The sequence below is a fragment of the Cephus cinctus genome, unplaced genomic scaffold (assembly GCF_000341935.2).
Source record: "Cephus cinctus unplaced genomic scaffold, Ccin1 Ccin1_scaffold1343, whole genome shotgun sequence".
Lineage (NCBI taxonomy): Eukaryota > Metazoa > Arthropoda > Insecta > Hymenoptera > Cephidae > Cephus > Cephus cinctus.
The window spans coordinates 343,869-366,301 of NW_014333756.1; the positions used below are offsets into that span (position 1 = coordinate 343,869).

Sequence of the window (22,433 nt, forward strand, 5' to 3'; positions counted from 1 at the left end):
TAATTACCGTAGAGATACTATTAAATAATCGCACTACGCTGTGGCTACGATGCCCTGGCGGTTGTTGCTATTTCTTTTTTTTAAATATATAACTATACGAAAAAATGAATGAGTAAGAACATGTAAAAACTTTCAATAGTATTCCTCTTGAGAAGTGTTTCACTATTAGCTTAAGACTTGTTATGATCAATAGTTAATAATTATACATAGTAGGAAATAGTTTTGAGTATTCGTCTCCCGTTAGTGTTACCAATTGAGTTCATAATTTCGCTCCTTCTTCACAGTCAACCAAAACTTGCTCCTCTTTTCTTTCTTTTATAGATCCCATTAGAAATGGACTCAATTGTTTCATTCCTCTTGTTTTATGGTACAGTTATTTATTGCCAAAAACTATCTACGTCCCAACGGGAATTCACTTTATGTATTTACAAATTATCAGATTGTCCTGCTCCCTTGTATCGTTCAGTTTTTTTTTGCTATTTCCTTCTTTTTTTTTTGGTACGTAACACTTTTGCACTCACTTCACTGCGATCTTCTTTCTTTTTTCTCGTAACCTCAACCATACCACCGAACGTCGTTTGCTATAAGGCACCTTCATCAACAAATTACTCCATTAATTAGCTATAACGGATCCAGCAGTTCAACATTGAATAAATGTCATTAGAGTCTGCACCGATGATAGCCAACTTGTAATTGTTATTTTAGGTGTCACCGTTCCACACGTATCAATCATACGGGTAGCCGAATATGATGTTGCTCAACAGGAAAAAAATGATTCCCTTCTCTCTTACGATAAACTGAAGTAGCCTGGCAACGACAATGCGTAAAAATTAATTTCTTGGAGTTTCCCGGCTAGTAATTAATAAATTGACTTTTGATAGATAACCTTCGCACGGCTCTCAACTTTATATTTATTAATGAAAGACTTGGGCATCCACGAAAGCTGCACTCGCGTATCTAGACTAATAGACCCAAAAAAAGTATCATTGAGGGACGTAAATCGAAGTTCATTGAATAACCTTGTTGTTAACGTGTGTCCACTGATCTTGCTTTGACACTTTGACAGCGCTCAACGTTACCAACATTTTTCGGAAACGATTTGTGCTCGTGGAATGCTACGAAGCGTAAACACATATTTGTGGAATATACGTGGTACATTCCCGCATTACTGAAATTGAAAGAAAGGTCATTGGGCCTGATTCGTGTCACGTATAAATTCCTTAGTTCCACAGGATGTCAGAACGACGACAATGCTCGCCGTAGATAGAAAGTTTGATATCGGAATTAGAGCGTGCCATTGGCAAAGTATTGATATCGGTCGTAAAGCTTCGTGGACCACGAGTGGATGCTACCCTCGACAAGATCTTCGACGTGACGACGTAACTGATCCTCGGTCAGAGTCAAATGAAATCGATTTTTAAGACCCTGAACAGTAGCCGCACCGCCGCTCCGAAAACAAGGAAGCTGGGACCCTGTAGCAAGATGAAAATTTCAAATTAATAGATCAGAGGACAGGTCAGATAAAGATAAAGCAGATAATCGGTATAAATATAAGACGACTGACCTGACAACATAATCTCAACAAGGTTGACTATCTTCTCCATGTGTTTGCGTGCTGCAACGAGTCCCTGCAGGATGAGACTCTTGAACTCCTGGAACATTTTAGATTGGCTGCCACCCATCACTTCGACGAATTCAGGTGTCAACTTGAAGGGTGATGTTTCGAATCCCAAATTTCGTGGCGAGGTAGAGAGAATGAAGCCAAAATCAATGTGAATAAGATGTCCGTCGCTATGTAAAAGGATGTTCCCATTGTGACGATCTTTCACTTGAATCAGATAACTGACGAGGCAATACGCAGCGCAGCTCTGAACGAAATTTTTACGAGCCGTAGCAAAGGCTTCCGACGTTGACGGTCCGAATTCTCTTTCAAAGTACTGCAGGAGCGTGAGCTGACAATGTTTCTTCACCTGATGAAGAGATACCGTGTTGAGAATGGGTTCGATCAATCCACTGTCATTGGAGAGACAGAGAATCCTGAAACAAGGGATGATTGTATTTAATTAATAATTATAATAAATACATCACGTGCTCCACTAGTCATTTAATCCATTAGTATAAGACACGCACTTGTAAGGCTGCACCCATAAGGGTACTTGTTCATCTTGCCAGATCCTTTGCAGCATAGAAAGAAGCTGCGAGGCAAGAAGTTCCTGCCTGAGATCATCGCCGCACTTAACGATAACAGCAAGAAGTCGCCAAGATGCTAAATGACCATAGGGACTGGAGGTTCTTATACGTCGCTGCTTCAATTCCCAGGGTTCCTTTAGAACGGCAGCAGATGGATCTTCTGGGTCGTGATTGAACGTCGCACTTGGAGTAGCAGCCATTTCGCTAAGCCGCCTTTTTATGTCGCCAGGAACAAAAATCGGCTCGCGACTATCAGACGAATCCTGACTCAGCTGCGATATCGTGTCCCTATCTCTTGGTTTACGTAGTTGTAAATACTGCAAGGAGAAATTATGTCATTCAATAATTTTTATAAACTTTAAACTGAACTCTAGACAGACCAAACTACTTTTCAACGAAATGTCAATTTAACGATCGTGTGCTAATACAAAAGAAAATCTTACCTGTTGCGAAATATCGTCGTCCTCTTGACTCCAACAGTCATTAGAATCATCATCGGGAAAATTAAATGCAACGTCCGCACTTCTCGGTGGGAAGACATACGTAGTTTTTATTGGCGTCTGTCTGAGTCCTGGTGTCACTGCAGTCTCTTGGCTATCCGCATTTGATATGCTACAAGTTTCAGATGTATTGGACTGTTCACCACCTGTGAGGTTCTCCTCGGATTTGGTGTGTCTCAGTGAACTTCCCATGATCTTCGTCGGCACTGGTGAAGTATACAAGTCCTCGACTTCCAGTACTTCGACGTAGATTATGTAGGGAGCCTAAATACGAATTATAAATTGTTAAGTAACATTGCGCAATTGGTACTCAGATTCCTTACAAATTTTTTTCATTGACAAAATCTTTAAAAATTTGGTAATCCTGGCGCTGTATGTCTACCTTGTCTTTACTATTGAGAACCGCAGCATACTGGGGCGGGACTCTGACTATGTGATGCGGCACTGCACTATGCAGAGGAAGCCACACCCTTGCGGGAAGATTCAGATTGAGGGTGTTCAGCTCGGCTACCAGCTGAACAGTTTTGCTTTCCTTTGTGGGAATGGTTCCGAGTAATTTGCCGATGGTAATCAGCGCCTGAATAAATTCAAGCTCTGGGACCAACCGTGGTGCCTAGCGAATCAAAAGAAAGGAAATATAAGACCCTGTACAATGTTACACGACTATATGAAATCTCGTTCCTCAAATAATTATCATTTCTTACATTACAGAAGCAGTCAGTTTTCTGTCCTCGTAAGTCATTAACCACACCTTGGCAGGAATCGAAACAGGTACATCCGTTGTCAAAAGCTCGACCGGAACTCAAGTCCCCAAGACTTACTTTACTGATTAATCCTGAAAAAGGACAAGTAGTCAATTAAGATATATCCTCGGAGACGATTCACGTCTTACTTAAGGATATAATTATGAGTTGGACAAGTTTAATGGAAAAAAAAAGAAAAAAAACATAATAATGAAAAGACCCACCGGAATGGCTACGGCGCAACGTTTGGAAGAGACCAGTGGCATCAGATTGAGATCTCTGATGAGTTTTCTTATTGGGAGATGTTGCGATTTGGGTAGATGGCAATGGAGGCGGTGTAGGTACATGTAAACCAGTGACCCGTTGCTTTCGCATGGCTTCATTTGCCTTTGGCCTGAAAATTATGTTATTCTTGTATCCGCGGAACTGTATGGGTCTGCTAGATTTCTCTATATTCCCATGAAATATTGTAGTTGTACTGCTTCCCAAAATGAAGCAAAAATTAGAACACGAAATAAAAAGGCTATTAGACAACTGAGATCTGTCAGTGAGTATGGGCATGAAAACAGTGGTAAATAAAATCAGGCCGAGAGTTCCAACTGTGGGAATTATGACAATCGGCCAATTTCTCGTGAGCGTTACTTTCCATAATATACAAAATAACAAAGAAATATTTATAGTTCAAGATTTCACAATTTTCTCTTTAGACTTTATAAAAAAAAAATAAAATAAATATCTAATTTAATGTCGAAGAATTATTACACTGTAAGATTATATTTTGACAATTAGATACAGTGATTTTCTAAAATTCTTATTCATACCGTGGGTTACAACTTACCTGAGTTCGTCTGAGAGAATTAAATTTTTTAATTTGGTCCCGTGAGACTTCTTTTTCGATGGCAAATGAGCATCAGAACTATACGCATCCAGTAGCCAAGCACATTTTAAAGAGAAATCTGCTGACTGCCTGCACCTGTTTACCAATGAGAGAATGCATTTAGCTAAAGTGAAAATACGCGAACGTCATAGGCGTCATAATAAAGATGAAAAAAAAGAGCAACTTTACCTATGGACAAGATACGGATAAAGAACCTCTGTAACGTCATGCAGTTGTATATACATTAAAACCAGTTGCGGCAAATAGAAATCCACCTCATTATCCGGGAAACTGAACATCTTATTACCTGAAAGTGAGTCATTATACAGAAATAGGTAACGGAAAATCAAAAATGCATTTATTAAGATCAATGCAATTTCAATTTATATTATGCATTGACTTTTTAAAAGATTGGCAGGAGCTTAATAATAAAAAATAACAAAAAGTTAGTATGGCCGTACTTAAATCAACAAGAGAGTGAAGTGCATTAAGTATGCATTAAAGGCGCCTCAAGTTCCTGAACAAAACTTACCCAGATAACTCTGAACTCCTGGTTCTTTGGAATTGAAAAGATATGATATCGCCATAGACATGTCGAAGATCTGGCTTTCGAATAACCTGAGCAAACATCCTTCGGAGGGTTTAGGCTGAGCTGTCTCTTGCCTACGTATTTCCGGTTGTTTTTTCACAGTCTCTGCATCCGGTTGCCCGGTGCCACAACACAATGTCATAGCAGCACCCGCCACTTCCCTCTGCACAGCCACTTCGAGGGAATTTTGATGATATGACCCCGTGTTAGTCTGGTTGTTCCGCGGTTCTTTGGATGAGCACTCACGATTTTGCAGTTCTTTGGGCAAGTAATCGCCATTAGGCAACTCTTTGGGCGAATGATCACTAGTCTCATGTTCGGTGGGGACTCGGTCATCAACGTTTTCATAGTCTTTCGGTAAAGAATCACTCGGTATTAGTTCTATGGGAGAAACTGACATGACACTTTCATCTCCGTCTACCACGTCCACACTATCCATATCACCAGCTTGCGATAACGAGGAATCCAAGCTCTCGCGACTATGCAAATGATCTACACTGGATTCCCTGGTTGTGACGTTGGCCGTATCACTGGAACCGCTATCAGAACCGCAAAGGATGCCAGAGTCGTCAGAGCCTAGACTGGCGAGATCCTCCCTTTCTCGACTACGACACTTTATCGAAGGTACCGTTTTAGTAGTTGGGGCAGGACCCGTTTCGCATTCTGGACTCGGTGTTACATCCACTTCCGGAATTCGTTGTAGTGCAGAGTCCAGACTCCGATTTCTATGATGCAACGTTAATGTCGTGGCGGTTACTTGAGGAACCGGTGGCAAAAGAATTCCCATTGATCTGTAAAATTACGTTGTAACCTTTTTACTCTTTATATTGGGAATTTAATAGTTCATAACTTATGAGGGTACATTTATTATTTAACTATCTCGATATCCATCTCTCATTATGAATATGTGAAAACCATATTACAGCTAGCAACAAGATAGCAACGTATATACCGCCCTGAGTGCAAATTTATCTTGCTTGGGATGAAAAGCAAAAATAAAAGTAACATGTGATATGTACCTAAAGTCCAGACTATGATTTCGTTGATGCGTGGTTAGCCTATTACGAACGTTGTTCGGAGGGTTTGGCCTGCCATGGACAAGAGGAACATTGCAGTTGGCTAACTTATGCCTTTTGATATGTGCCACAGTTTCCTGGCAGGTCGGTCCACCAGTGGGCATTGTCACAGTAACTACTTCGCTCATGTTAAAGTCTGACGAGCACTGACTTGGCTAACAGTCATCTGCAGCTCATCTTGGCACTTTACCTATAATGACAAGTTGATAGTCGTTACGGCATGCTTAAATTCAAAAAGAATCAGGTTGGCTACTGATTTAATACAAATGACTAAAATATAATATCAAATGTCTACTGAGTCATGTTTAAGTTGACAGTTCGTTTTATAGTTTTAATACAAGATTAAGAGTTGTTATTAGTGTAAAAGAAAAAACTCATTTGTGTCTCTTAATGGATTGATTGTCTAAGAAAATCACACTCATGCTATTTTAGATACATATATGAGTGTAATTTATAATTTTCTTATAGATAATACATGCCATTTCGAACCATCAAACGGAATACAAATCTTATAAGTAACAAATTCCTTATAACCATGACTTACACTGAATATTTTTGTCTATTTGATACATTATACAAGCTCATGTGTTATAATTACCAAGTGACACATAATTATAATGGTAGAATAATATAGGTGTTGCAAAAAACATAATATACAACGTTACAGTCCAATTGTATATAATTTTTCCTATAAATATTGTATGTACAACAAACGATGTTCAAAGCATGTATTGCTTGGGTTAGTATCCAAGTATTAATCTCACATGTGTAAACAGATGTATAATACCAATTGTTTGTTTAGGTATTAGTTCAAATTAGTTTTCATGTCAGCATAAACAGGTGTATTAAAATCATGCAAGAACCAAGTGGTTATAATGTGAAAGTTAAGTCATACAAGAAAATACACAAGATACACTCCTAATGGGAAGCAAAATATAAAACATCTATAGTGTAAGAGATGTGTACACCGCGTGTGGAACTTCAAAAAATGAAGCCATTACAGTCACTTTTGCACGGAGTGATTAATTCATTGTAACGAGACTAGAAAAAGAAGTGTAACGGATAGCTATGGGTAAAAAAGAAGTGAAATTATGTAAAAACGACCTTTGTCCAAGCATAATGCTGTGAATAAGAGAACAAAGGTAGACAATGCCATAGAAGATGCACACATACGATCGGCCGCTATACCAAGCCGTGTGCCGGTTCAAAATCGAAAATCCCGCAGCAAAAGAAGCGTACAATGTGAAAGTCGAGAGAGGATATCGTATGGAATCTAGGCTACGGCATTCCGCTCCTCTCGTGATCTTTCCGTACTGTTCACAGCTCAGCCAGCCGCCCCACGATGGGTGTGCCAGACTGTTGACAATTGGATTCCACCCTGCACGGCCCTCTTTTTGCCTTTGGCGTCCCTTCTTAAGCCCCGGATATTCCCGTTGACAGAATCTCTCACCTTGCAGTACTAAGAATCTGGATCTCAATCAGGATAGCATACTCCTCAGGAACCGGCGATCACGTCTAAAACACAGACTTCCCGGAGATATTGGATAAACACACACGACAAGCCACGGGCGAGACACTTTTCAATGGCTGTGACTGACTGTCACCGCCTCTTGTTTTCATGCGATTTTGTTTAAAACACAGCTACACCAGATTGATTCACTAACAAGATCACTAGTCGCTGTCAAGGGTATAATTTTCTACCAAGCCCACGACCTGGAGCTCACGATAGACGCCACGAAATGCAGATAATTCAGCGAGGATCTTTCCTGCCAACGCGAAAGGCAACCCTCGAGCCTTGACTGGTCGCCGCACAGCGCACTCACTACTGCCTCGTATCACGGCTGCCAACTGACTGAGCGTAAAATTCAGATACAGGAGCGTAGCCAACAGTTCTGAGACCAGGATGGCTTTCATTTCTTTCAAAAAGCCACTCTTCTTCCTATCCTGTTAAAAGCTTTATTCATACGTAATGAAAATAGATTTTCATACTTCCCGTAAGCATTACTGCTTTACTTTACGGGATGACTTTAAAAACACAGCATTTTACTATATACTAACATTTTGTTCACCATGACTTTCCCTTCTCCGTCAAGCGTTACAGAAATTCCAAGCAAAGGAAGTACGATCTGACATAAATGCAAAAGAATTTTACTGAAGACTACTCATTTTCGATCATAAAATTGAAGGTCGTTGCTGAATCAAAGAAACGAAGTAAAAGTTCATAGACGCGTACGCTTCTTATATTGCGCTTTCTTCTTCCTCGTACTTTGGATTGGATTGTACTTACATCTTATATTCGCATGATAACGCCACTTAATGTTACGCTACTGACAAAAGCAGCCAGTGTATGTCTGTTGTGCCAACGAGATAACGACGGAATGTAAAACGGCAGAAGCTGGTACATGCATGCGTACACTTCTCTCAAAACTTTACTCTGAACGGAGTATTGAATTTATGTTTGTATACTGTAAATGCGTGGGTGGTCCAGGCGATGGTCCTCATGTTCGTTTTGACGATGTTTGGTAGGCAGTGTGGGCGTCAAGTTGGTAGAAACCCGCTGGGTGTTGGGTGGGAAAGGTCATACAACCATGAGTGCAGCTGCACTCAACGTCGGAAAATTTACTAAAGAGATTTGTGGTTCATTTCCGAATTTGCGACGTAGACCGAAGAATCTTCGATTCGAACGAAGCTACACATATGATGGATGATTCTTGTAATCATTTTTATTGATTACACATACAGAACATATCGCTCGACTGTCATGCTGCTTATTGACGCGTTACTTTGTATATTTTTCAAACTTTCTGTTGTCCCTAATGCGCTTATTTAGGATGAATTTCTTTTCAAATATTTTTCGTGACAGATTACCGGCTGTTTTCTGCAGACAAGGATGATCCCTTCACTTTGGAATTCAAGAGGCAAACTTCTCGAATATATCTTTTCTGAGTTATTTATTTTATATCTTGGATATTGTTAAACGCGTTATATAAGTAAGACTTATCGATATCGCTGTCGTCGTGCCTACAATACGATACGTTAATTATACAAAGATTATATGTATTCTCTACGTGCAAACCTATGAGACTCCCGTGGCCGTGATTCCCGCAGCAATTTTGTGGGCTGCCCATGCTTCCTGCAATTTCATACGCTTTCTAGAGCCGTTTGTAAACTAGAGAGTATCCAGTCTTTTTTAACCTAACATTATTTGATAATACAGTTCAAACCCATCTTTGAATACCGCCGTAGTAAACGTTAAGAATTTCCAGTATCTTTACCTTCAATAAATTCCATTCAATAAAATCGGATTACGCCAAGGGTAGACATCATTCTCGTGTAGATTCAAAGTTTAATTAAATTATTTAATTCAGTACCTAAAACCTCCACTGTTTACTTGCCTAGAAGGTGTCTTTCTTCATATTCAATCTCTGCACCCCAATGGAATCTATTTCCCAACAATTACAAAATTCCTAAACGTTTCGTTTCGTCGTTGAATCTTTATCAGTCTATCAAGTTAATTTTTTATTAACTTGGGTATAGGTAGTGACTGCGTAATGCTTGCTGTTGGTTTGGGAAAGTATATTTCACAATGTGACGTATGCCATTACAACCTACCAAAGTTACTCGATATTTGATAACGAAAAAAAAACATTCAAATTTCACACTAAATCGAAAAAACGTCAAAGAAGTTGATGGCAATAAATTTTTCAAATAAACAGCCGAAGCTTAACGCGACCGTACTTGCAGGTCTTCTCTAACAAAATATCCCAGTCACCTTCACCATGGAGCGTTTTACGTATCGCCGTAATATCCACAGCGACGATCACGCAAGAAGGACGTTCCTAAGAGTCGTAGTCGAATGGAATGTTGATTGAGGATACGAACGCCCGTTTTCTGCATCAAGCCCCGACCGCCCAGCCACGTGACGTATTCATATAACATAGAGAACTTAGAAATTACATTGCCTTGACCCGCTCTAGTACACTCGAATATAGGAACGTGATTGGACCATAATTCTACACTTATTATATAGTTTATTAATATCACTCAGCTATATAAACTACAACGACCATCCAACCAGATACAATATTATGCTATTAGAAACCAGTCAAAACCAAACTACAGAGTTCGATGAAATTTCAACATAGTTGAACAAGTATCGTTAACCACTATCGAATACTACGGATTTCTAATCACAAAATATAGTTCAGAGTTTACGTATTTTTGTATTTACTAAAAAGAAAAGTTTATATATCATTTAAAAAGATCATGATCAATATCGTACCGGATGTTACTTTCTCATCTTTTTATTTTTTTTTCATATCACAGCTTGTCTCGTTTCCGGCTTATCATTCATTCTTTCGGTACGATTGGCCATTGCGGTCCGTTCACTACCTCGTATACTGATAAGGATAGGTTATGAATGATATTATCTCTACGTAGTCACAATTAGAATGTCATAGTGAACGAGAGAGTTGCAAACTTCACCGGAAGAATAATGCTATTCAAATGGAGTCGTGTCCCTCATATGAACACCGATCGCGTCCACCTAACGGTATTTCCGTTATGGGTATATATATATTTATATTACAGATAGAATTTCAAGGGGACATCCTGTAAATTGTCCCTCGGGAAATAACGGAGAAGTCTCAATTTGTATTTTTTAATTTCAGACCAGTTTACAGTACCAGGAAGATCATGGTATAATATTCGAATTATCGTATTCGAAAAATCCATGGATGATGAATGCAGTGTGAAATTTTTGTAAAAAAAAAAGAATGTCCAACCAGGTTCTTCGAGGTTTGCGGATTCCTGACGCGATGGATGGATTTAGGTATACAATCGTTGGATGGTATTCAGGGTCTGGGTATAATAGCTGCTATTTTTGGACATGGGGAAAGAATATAGATGCAGATGTTTGTCAAGCTAAAAGTGGCAAAGAGATAGGGACGTTGAAGAGGAAATATATAGATATACAGGAAGGGATAAATGGGTAGAGAAAGACTCGGGTACTTGTATGTACCGATAGAAAAGTTTTCATAAAAAGATACGTGTAATACAGCCTTAACATAGCTATAGAGTTATAGTAACGTTAGAAAAGCTGCATGAGCTTGCAATATGTTCTACAGTATAATAGAAAAGATCTATACTTAGTCAGTGGGGACTTTTACACAAAGAGACTTTATAGGGTGGAAATGAACCTTCTGCAAATGACACGTTTCCTGGTGGTAATCTCGTGTTGAAGACTCATTAATTGACGTTGGGTGCATCGGATGCGTCAGCACTGGTGAAGTCATCTGGATACGGGAGGAGTCAGGCACTTAACGAAATTTTAGGGGTGCCGAAGAAAGGATGGTTAGTGGCATGACACGCGCCGAGGAGTAGGGGGCATGTTTTTACTTTAATTGGAAGATCCGTTTCTGGCGTCAAGCTGTCACAGAAGACGTCAGGGTATATATATATTTTGTATACATCTGTTCGGAGATGCTTCTACTGTGGTAAGAAGAAGACAGACAACATGGAGAAGATATAACTCGGTCCAACGTAGCGTGCCGGAAGCTCCATTTTCATTTCGTTCCATACGACGTGCTACTTGGACGAATTTTCTTCGTGGAAAAAAATTGCAGAAATATTCAAATGACAATAGATATTTGAAAAATATGAATTCGGTAAAAACTATTGTAACTGAGAAATTTTTTTAAAATCTTTAAATATTTTTTTGTAATAAAAAATTTTACAGTGGATGCTGCTTCGTTTTGACATACATACTGTGATAATGATGCTGCTATCATTTTACGCATTGAATGCTGGGTACTGTGTGTATAACAGTACTGGTATGAATGTCATTGGTACGTGACGTCTTGTAAATTTAATACAGACGTCACTTAGAAAGTAAGGATTTTTCAGTTTTCGTAAACGTAGCAAAACCGCAACGCGAAGGTCTTTCGAAGCGTTTCACGTGATATTTCTCTTCTGCGTTCTTATCGGATCGATAGAAGTCGCGTCTATTCGACGATGCGAGACTCCGAGCATCTCTAGATTATATGGCTTTACTGTGGTTCTTTATAATTCATAGAGACTTTCCTTGTCCATAGATTCCGACAAGCAGACGCGACGTCTATGAGACGCAAGATGGCCATTGTCGTTGAAAACCTGAAGAAAATAAAAGAACTAAATATAACTGTCATCCCCAAAGACAAAATACTCGACGATTTTTCATCCATCCTAATGATCATCGTATTACCAACCCTTAAAAGAAATGGCTATAAGTTCCTTTGAGATTGGAGGTGACGAGTGTTATGTACTGAGGGAAGCTACGGCTGCACAGGGGTAGAGGATTCACGGTGGCCGCATGGCGTGCTACAGCACATTGGCGTAGGCAGTATTTTTATGAATACAAATCCCAGACAGTACGCCATGCACTGTCTCTTATTGTTTCACAGTTACATTGGGGGATTGTCAGAGTTTGAAAAAAGTTGGATTTTCAATATATTTTCTCTTTCTCCAATCATCCCCAGGAACCCTTGCGACTGTACTTGCCTATACAAATTCTCGCTGATACGTACAAGTTACGCCATTGGTATAGTATGCGCCACGAAACTGAATCCACCCTAACCTCAACTTATTCAGCAGTACGATACAGACACGCATTTATTTATTGCGTGCATGATACGTTGACGCAGTCAACAGGAAATGTTTTAGGATGCTGATATGATTTAGGTCTATCACATTAATATAAATGGATAAAATTAATAAAAAATGTGAGAAGATATGACAAAATACTTGGTTATTAATTAAAATCTACTTTTACGGTTATCTTGATTATACAATACAATTGTTTTTAAATTCTAATGTCAATAAGTTCCTGGAGTTGAACGCTCTCATGTGCATTGGATCGATAGTGACGTCACTTCTATCAGAATGACTCAACGACTCTCAAACTACTTTCATGCCTAATGTATTGGATTACAATTTTCTGTAAGTCTGACGCATAACAGGTTTTATGGCCGTGATAATGAATTATTAAAAACAAAATTGCATTTAGATAATAAAAGTCAAAAAATAGGGTAATGCGTCATAATTTCAGTATCAAGTCTCAGCTTTCACTATATATATGTATATTGGAGCATCATCAAAGACAAATATCAAGAAAGCACATTTACATATGCATTTCCAGAAGCCAGTGGATCGTAATTATTAACTTATCTATGTAGTTTCCCACGGGGAAATGCATAAATCCTATGCGTTGGTCTTACATACGCGTGTAATCGTACTAAGATGAGATCCACGAAGGCTCCTACATTCTTATTGAATTATCCCATCTTAACCGTCGACTTGATTAACTAGGAGGTCCTTGAATACGCCTGCATGTTATTTATGCAATTTGGATCCATTCTTGATGCACTTTGTATATAGACATATACATGTCGAACAGCATCTTTGCCTTAGTTAAGCACAATGCTCGACTTTACTATGCTTTAGACAGTCTCTCTCTCTCTCTTTTCTCTTCTATGCAGCTGATCCAGGCTCCATTTATCGACAGATGCACTTATTGTTACGGGCGATGGCACAGTAGAGCCAACCGTCCATTGTAACGATTCTATTCACACGTATGCTTGCCGATGATAATGATAATATACGGCATCGGCATTCCGATCATATTTCTCCATATGTATATATCTACTGTGTCTCGACCTTTGGGCGATATAAGAAAATGTATCAGTACGAAATATGATCTAACAAAATGTTACTGCTCACGTGTTTCATCCGGGACAGCCGTACTTTGTACTCTGATCGAGTTTACACTGGCGCCATATTAATTATCCGAGATATTTTTATTATTCACTGTTTCATTATCATGCTATGACTGGTTCGCAATATAACAATGGATATATTTACTGTGAATATATTTTCGTCATAAATGTGTGAGAGTGTCGTCGAGTATTTAGCTTTTACGAGTTTTATATTTTTCTTAAGTTATGTTGGGTGCTCCGTATTAACAAATAGAAACAGACCACGTCAGTACTCTGGAATGAGAAAATGTGGAATGTTGAAATATTAGTGTGAATAAGTCGTGTCGCGTAGCCGTGTGAAAATTTACTTGGCGTTGTAACTATAATAATTATCATTATTCCGAGGAGACACGAGGAATGCGATCGCGGCATAGACGTGCGTTTCACTTACCATTAAGATAGTTGTGAATGTCCCCATTGTGACCTCTTCCCGACGGCGACTCCTTTGACTCTCGTCAATTTAGCTCGTTTCATTTCTACGAGATAACGAGTGCTTTATGGGATATTTTATTTTTCTTAAGAAACAAAATTTGTCCCCAGGACATATTGATCTTTCGAAATCCAAAACGATACTTTGACGCTGGTATTACAGGATTTGCGAACGTTGATCTTGGGTGTAAGACCAATGCGTATCGTAAACAACGTTGGGAACGGAGGTTAGTTTGCGTTTGGAATATCAAATTTCCTGGGTCACGTTACATTATCGTAAAACCTGAAATCTATACTTTGTACGAGGTTACTTCGAGACGTGGCAGCCATGTAGAATACTTTATTTATTTGAAAAGTGCCACCGGAAAAAATGACGGGAAAATTCTTTTTGACTGATGACAAATAAAAGATGGCAGCTTGTGAATTCCCTTATTTATAAATACGCTTATGGTAATTCAAATTCGCCTGAAAAAAAAAGTTTTACTCAACCGCAAAGGATGATTCGCAAAATCTGTTTAACCTTCCTGATTCAAATATATCCATGATGTTTATAATTTGTCACGTTCCTCTTTCCGTCCTCTCGAATCGCATTACCTGTAAACACCTTGACTAAGGCTACTGATTCTATGAATGAGAGTGAGTGGGCGTCTATACTCTTCGTTATTATTTTCTTTCTTGTTTCACAGGTCGCATGACTCACACTTTTATCCGCATTCATGAGTACGTTGATGTATTGAAATATAAATACGTGTATACATATACACACTGGACACACTGTTTTATGACACTTTGTTAACACTTTCTCAAAGGAGCTCTTCTAAACAGTCACGAAGAAATTCACCTGTCTCGTTTTAACGATGCTCTAAATTTCCATAAGAGCGGCTGCCATTGCCGATGTAAACAACCGAATACATTTGCGGTTCGCCGAAAAGTAGCCTGAGGAATATAGATTGTCTTACCTTGTATGTACGCTCAACGTCATTAATGTCCTGGACTTACCGATGGAGATTACCTATTTAAATTACATGAGCGAGACAGAGACAAAACTAGATTTAGGAGCCCAAGCATTAACGACGCCGAGTGTATCCCAGTTGCAATTTCTATCTGACATCGAAAATATTACAGAACGTAAATATAAATATGGATGCCGAATGAAAGAGACAAGAGAAAAGCACATAGTGACACGTTACGAAGAAAAATGAGCTTTTAGTCTCGGGGAAAAATAGCTCGAAATCTGATTATTGGATCGGTTGAATTGTGCGGGCGTGTGAAGACGCATGAAAATTGTGGTAATACTATAAATATTAATGGTCCTATTTGATGCATAATATATTTCTAAATCGTTACAATAGACTATGGTATTCCATGATGCACGTTGAAATTTCCAGTTTTCTCAGTTGGCATGTAAATTTAAAGGAACTGACAGGTCGTCGCCTTCCTGTTATATCAAGATACGAGGACGGTATGTACAATTAGGAACATTCACTGTCATTTAAAGTGCTGGTTGTACCACCAATTGGTCTCGCTCGTTGGAAGATTTGTCTCGCATTGACCATAAACAGCATACAGTCGGCTCCATAGAGTAATCAACCAGGAAATGACACAACCATGAACCACAGATAGTAAAGTCAGATGTCTGATTCGGACGCCATGACTCACATCCCACGCAACTGTCCCCGTCAACACTGATATAGCCGCCTCAGAATCCGTGATTGATAATGGTTATTTATTACAGTGGAAACTAAATTCAGTAATAAGCTCATATATACGTGCACAGATAGCTTACGAGTGTATCACAGTGGCACGTGCCATTGAAATTTATCAAATGCGTATCCGAATGAAATAATTAAAGATTTACGTACTCACGATATTATTAGTTCAATTAAAAATCCCAAGAACGGCACTGCTGACGTTGACAAACTTTGAAATAAGTGTATCTCGCTGCTAACCTAAAATATGTACATCCGTCCGTAGAGAAGTAGAAAACCGGTTTTGTAGCCGAACGTAGCCGTTGCGCGTGGACAGACACATTAAGGTAGACTCGTCAAGATTAGTTATTTGCATAACATCAAATAACACAGTGCCACGGAAGCATAAGACGACTTCCATTCTGCTTTCTATGTGGATGGATTAAATTCACGGATATGACGCCACGAGATGCTTCTTAACCGCTTTGCAACGCTCGTCGTTAATCTACCGGCGTGGGGCCACCGTGTTTGTAGCAGGCTCGCTAACATCACGGAGGAATATGCCGAGTGCGGACTTACGAACGTATCCTTGAGAATCATAAAGATGTAGATCAAGGCTGACGAAATGTCTGCGAATTTTGAGAATACCATATTTATCGTATATGTCGGATGCAAAAGTAGAATTATTGTAGAATGGGTAGGTATAGGATTAGAAAGAGAACTGTTTCGGAGGACTTAACAAAAATATGACGAATATTAATAGCACCGTTGAAACTTTATGACGTTGGCTAACGTTGTCTGTGCTCAGACTTATTTCGGCGGTCATCGTCATTGGAATCGACGCAGCAAGTGGTCACTACCTTGGCACCGACCTACTCAAAGTGACGCTCAAAATCTTATTGTAGCATTACGCTTACATTGCCAGATAAATACTAGCCACGTGTAGCCCGCATTGTCGAATGCGAAAAACATGCCAGAATTTCGTAACGCCCGCTTAAAATTAGTGGCTGCGTTTTTTTTTATTGGAATAATTTATGGCTGAAATATCAGTGGAATCATTATAGACGCCATTTAATCAATAGAGACTAATGTATCAGTCTGCATGTGGATAAAATGTAGATCTGGTGGAGAGTGACACAATGTGGAAATGTAAACGTTTTTAATTAATCGATAACTCCGTAATGTTACCTTGGCTGGAATGAAGCGTCGCGACGTAACATGACAGTGGGATAATTTCAATTAAACAGCGCTGCACGCCAAGATAAACGTGTAATGAATTTTTGTATTTCTTGAAATTTTATATTACTGATTTTCATGAATTTTTATTTGATTTTAATTCTCTTGCAGTGGGAAGCTTCGATCGAGGCTTCTAAATCGAGACGCTGATACATACATATGTATTAGATGTAGATACGAGAATGTAAAAATAATAAGGACTTTTCGAACGGAGAACTGTCTGCGATCGCTAATTTCGGAGTGTGACTAATAATTTTGAGTGGGTTAGGCGCCTGGGTCACAACCTAGAAAAGAGAGAGAGAGGGAAAAAAAGAAAGGACTCAAACATCCAATAAAAGTATACACCTGCGTAAATTGTGGTTAAAAGTCGCTTCGCAAACCGGACTGATTGCGTAAATAGAATTCGTTTGAATTTATATAATCTGTGAAATTAGTAGTTTCTTCCTTGAAACTGTGTCAGGAAAGTCAAAATACTCGCCACGCGCGAAATATCTTGAAATAATTCTCAAGAAAACGTATAGCTGGTAATGTGTCTCTTATATCTTTTGTAACATCCGTAAACCAAGAGACAGAACCAATCATAAATATAAGATGCTGAAACATAGAAAGCATATACTACAAGAGGAAAAATTCCCAAGATGAACTTTGGACACGATATAAATAACATTTCTTTTCTGAGAATGTTAAAAACATCGTTGTCTACGTGTAAGAATTTAGTATATGTTACAACACACTCCTATCTCCCACAGAGCATCTTGATATAAAAGTGTGAATGCTTATCAAACGTTCTAAATATTAATTAATGACAGTCGCTAACCTAACCTTACATAAGATGAATCCCTCTTTATCTATATTTGGAATATCATCTGTGCCATACGTATGCAAGTAAATATTTGCTATACAATTGGCATGAAGAAGCAAGAAGGCTCTGAAGATTCATTTGCGTTTCTTTTTTTTTTTTGGTTATGTGATAAGAGGAAATTAACATTCGGCGCCATTAGGACGTGACGCAGCATGTCGGTATTATCAGGTCGGCACATCAGACACATGCCAGCAGACAAGATAAGAATGGGAGCAATGAAGGCCACGAGTGTTGCTGTTAGACACGGTACGACCTCGGGTTCTCGAAATCCGCAGAACCGGCCATTCCTTTCTAAATTGCTGAAACCGTTTGTGGATCTGTTCGTAGCCTATTTCCACCCTAGATTCCTTCTTTTAAGTATCAATAATTCATTGGTCATTCGTGAGTCACATGCGCATGTCTCCTAGAAAGAGATTCTATTATTTTTCGCGTTTTATAACTGTCAGTTTGTATGCATTTAAAATATAGGTTAAGTAGGTACGTGACGATATCTGGATCTCTTATCAGAAAATTTATTTTAACTGATACGACCACTGTGTATTGTAACAATCGCCCAGCAAGTTGCAATTGTTTCTTAATTTTCGACTCAGCTCAGTTCAATTATTTTACAGGGAATACTAAATCATCCTGAACGTACGTGTCTCTGTCTGTATTCCTCAACTTTACGTAATTTTTTATATCGAGATACGTGCGTGTACATAATGACAACAGCCCGTATTCAGAGCTCGCCTTTGGTGCTAATAGCGCGCTTTTAAATTATTTTTTAGTGACTTTTAATTAAAAGCAACTCTGTTAGTGACTTTAAGAGCGAGTTCTGAATACGGGCTAAAGGCTCGTAAGGATAGACAGGTTTTTTTCGTGTTGAGATACATATTGCCAATAAAGATGATATTTTATATGAGACTTCGTTCTTCAAAATTTTCTTTACAGTCAGCGACGTCCATTCTTAGAACCACGCGCTTCTTACAGGCAGATCGACGTCATGTCATGTTTACAAACAATCGATGGAATTTCTCAATTGTTTATCGTACGTTAAATATCCTACATGCATACGGTAACCACGTGGAAGACCTAAAGCTACGTACTTAATTCTCTTCCCTGATCTACGAACTCTTCGTTCACGACATATTACATAGAACCCAACCTAACATATTATAGCTATACCTAAGTATATTTAGTTGAACGTTCGAAAGGGTTGCCAGGGTGTGCCGCACCCTACCACGCATCTCCTTGGCCAAATGGCTGGGTGCGTCTGACTTCTCTTATCGACTTGAGTATGCCGTGAGTACCGTTGATGCTTTCTTTCCCTTTCTCTTTGGACATTGATTCTTGTGTGATACGCACATCTTTCCTTTATTCTACGTTAAGGATCGACTGGCACAATGCCGATTATCGACTACAAGATCGACGAGGTCGCCCCCTACTTCTTATAGGTTATGACTTTCGACGAAACAGCCTTGCCAGCTTCCGGATTCCGTAATGTAGGAACTGCCGATGGTCGATCACCTCTGGCTATAGGAATGATTACGAATCGCGGGGAGCGACATATATGCTTTCTTTCTTTTATTCTTTTTATACGACGAGGTTAACGACACGAGACAAGAACTTGCGAACAAGGAAGATGGAAAAAGGTCTGATGGAATTCGAAAATGTCAAAGTAAATTCTTTCATGAGTATTATTGAAATTAATATACCTGTCATATAATTTAGGTTATAAAACTTAACCACCGTCTCTTCGTATCAAGTGGAAAGTTTTGCTGCGAAATCAAGATATTGGAATCGATGCTTTATAAGAACAAAAAAAAGATGCAACGTGGAAATACCGGTTTCTGGCGAGTGACGAGTGTCTTATATCCACGTATAAAAGTATTGCTGAAGGTAATGTGAGTCCGTCGAGAAACATTATTAGACTGCATAGAATTAATAGCGTACCGATACATAATATAAATCCGCATTAGAGTGAGTTTAGCCAATGCTCGAGTTCAGGCTTTTACAGCCTTACGGCACTTGGCAGTGGGATTACAGGATTATTCCGTAACGACGATGTGACGTTCATCCGTAGAAGTACGTGGGCAATTTCCAATTTGCTTCTAAGCAGTAAAACATTGTGTTCAACGCGTTACTATTATACGATATATATTAGTATGTCACGATAAAATGCATATCTATCAAAAGAATGACAGACTTCATTACCGTGACATTAGAAGCTGTTTTTTTGATCCAAAGAAATATCACGAACAGCATTGAAACTTTTTTAAGGGTATACAGTTTCTGGTTTTTTTTTTGTATCTTCGTGGAACCAATGGCAACCATTTACCCTTCTACTTTGTAGCGCATATATTTAAAAGAGTCTGTTCAGCGAAAAGGGTCGCCTTACAGAAACAACACTGCGCACCCTTCGGACACGCACGGAGTCATATACATACATATCAAGCATAAACCTATGAATAACTGGAGTTGTTATAAGTCTATTAATAAGACAAAATTCTTCTGAGCATTGTACCAGACACGTGTAACGGTAAGCTTGGTGAATGCAGTTGTGAATTTTTTTGAAACTATTCTTGCAAAACCTGTTATCGCTATACGCACTATACCTACATTCTATAGGTCTATAATAATCCCCCTAGTGTCAGGATCCTATGGTATCTCCTGGATAACAATTCCTTATAATAATTATTCTACCTGCTTATAATACCGTATAGTATTATATCCGCCTTATAATACGCTGCACTTTTTTCTCCTTTAATATATTATATATAAAGAATATATATATTATATAATAAAATATATAAACTCTGACATAATTATCTAGTGAGCATTCCTGTTTCTGTAAGAGAAAATATAATCAAGCAATGCGTTTCATAGTTTCTGACAGATTCTAATTGAAACGCGCCTTGGCAGTACTTGATTCTGATTGGTTGGTTTCCTTACGTCTTACGTCGTTACCTTGTTTTGTGTGTGAAGGGCTGTACTGACAGCCCGTGCGTAAGTCTCTTTTTTTTTCTTCAAAGTTTACCTTTCACGCGGGTATCATTTATCGAAGGGAAGGTGTGTCGTTGATTCAAAGTGATTGTTCATCTCGAAAGTAAGCAACGAAAGTTAATTTAATCGGAGAGTGATTGTAAATGTTTTTTCTTCTTCTTCGCCTCTCACAGAGGCTCTCATTGCGGATGGTGGATAATTGAGGAAATTTATTCTACGGGAAAGTCTCCGATCGGATTTCAGCTAGGCGCATATGTAATAATCGTGTCATCAGGGTCAAAGTTCAAGGTAATCGTGTTACCTGCATCCACAACGTTAGCTGCACGCATAGGTTGTAGCTAACGTATACAAGCTGGCTTGGGTCGTTCTAGTCTGGTAGCCACGCGGTCACAGGTTCGCGTTACAAGGACGTGGAAATATTTTGTGAAGTGATACGAGAAGCGTGTGAGTATCTGCTTGATTTTTAAAATTCAAAAAAAGATACGTACCATCTGGATTAATTAATTTCAGGTTAAGAAGAACTCGAGGGTGCATCGAGGATCCAAGAGAAATTCACAACAGTAGAGTTTCACAAGTATTAGCACTGCGTGTCTGATGATCTGTCACGGTGGAAAGTCCTGACAAGAGCTACTAAAGAGAGGGGTCTTTTGAAAAGGACTTTACATCTTTTTAAGATAGTAATCCAAAAGGAACTGGGTCAACGTCTATTTCGTTTCTTAATGATAGCACGTGGTCCGCTGACAATCAATATGGAGATTATTTGATACTGTATTTTTATAAAATCACATTCGGTTTGAGGATCTGATGAAAGTAATTTTTTTTGTCAACCGTTCAGATATTTTAACTGGTAAGAGATCGATTGGAAGACCATTGACGTTCTCGAAACGCTATGACGTTTTGTTAAGTGCCAATACGACCTCGTGCACGACGGCAGCACGTTCGGTGTCGTTCGCAGATTGGGAGACACTGGCGAAATGAATTCGAGCCGACTAGAAAGTAAGTACAGGAAGCCAAGGGGGACGAAAGGAATGGCATTTCAGGAATGGAGCAGAAGAGATAGGTCGTAGGATCGAAAGCGAACGTCCTCCCTATCGGTTTCGAATTCCAAGTTATTGCTCCCTGAGTGCACCACGTCACTGACCTCTTCTGCTCTGCGTCAGAGTTCTTGATTTTTCTTTTCGTTACTTCCATCACACAGATACACCCCTTCGTGGCGTCGCGTGTCAAAATGGGGAAGTCGTCAAGGGCAGAAGCATCGATTGCAAGGAAACAAACCCGCAAGGCGGTTTAAAAAAAGCGTATGACCATATCGCGGGATTATAAATTAATTCATTAATGTCCTCGAGTGGTTATAAGATTTAACCAGGATTTCTATGTAACGACGGGTATATAATATATTTAAGGAGGACATCAGGTTATAGACGTATGCAAAAGTTCACAAAATAAATTCAGATCTGTCCTCGGTATCGAT

At 39.0% G+C, this 22,433-nt stretch overlaps 1 protein-coding gene and 1 long non-coding RNA gene across 5 annotated transcripts; one reads left to right on the forward strand and one right to left on the reverse strand.

Annotated features, from left to right (window-relative positions):
• Window positions 1-416: 416 nt before the first annotated feature.
• LOC107273019 (phosphatidylinositol 4-kinase beta) lies at window positions 417-21,582 on the reverse strand. 4 transcript variants are annotated; one of them, XM_025090331.1, is made up of 12 exons: window positions 21,451-21,582; window positions 5,919-6,165; window positions 4,843-5,690; window positions 4,500-4,617; window positions 4,272-4,406; window positions 3,658-3,911; window positions 3,395-3,525; window positions 3,073-3,303; window positions 2,634-2,954; window positions 2,131-2,507; window positions 1,565-2,037; window positions 417-1,472 (listed from the first exon to the last, which is right to left on the reverse strand). In XM_025090331.1, exons 2-12 carry the CDS (start codon window positions 6,101-6,103, stop codon window positions 1,285-1,287), a joined length of 3,261 nt encoding a protein of 1,086 aa, XP_024946099.1. In that variant the 5' UTR covers window positions 6,104-6,165; window positions 21,451-21,582; the 3' UTR covers window positions 417-1,284. The 4 variants fall into 4 exon arrangements, with proteins under 4 accessions (XP_024946099.1, XP_024946098.1, XP_015606291.1 ...); XM_025090330.1 differs by lacking the exon at window positions 21,451-21,582 and adding an exon at window positions 7,426-7,786; XM_015750805.2 differs by lacking the exon at window positions 21,451-21,582 and adding an exon at window positions 7,426-7,784 and having other exon boundaries at window positions 3,658-3,827.
• Window positions 20,057-21,767, forward strand: LOC112495137. Its single transcript, XR_003061413.1, has 3 exons — window positions 20,057-21,065; window positions 21,136-21,406; window positions 21,473-21,767. It is a non-coding gene; the product is annotated as an uncharacterized LOC112495137 (long non-coding RNA).
• Window positions 21,768-22,433: the final 666 nt, after the last annotated feature.

Excerpts from the sequence above, each read along its gene's own strand:
- LOC107273019 (XM_025090331.1), bottom strand. The coding sequence starts at position 6,103 with ATGAGCGAAGTAGTTACTGTGACAATGCCCACTGGTGGACCGACCTGC. Across the intron at positions 5,691-5,918 it reads AATCATAGTCTGGACTTTAG|ATCAATGGGAATTCTTTTGC; the intron begins GTACATATCACA and ends GTAATTTTACAG. Across the intron at positions 3,526-3,657 it reads GTTGCGCCGTAGCCATTCCG|GATTAATCAGTAAAGTAAGT; the intron begins GTGGGTCTTTTC and ends GTCCTTTTTCAG.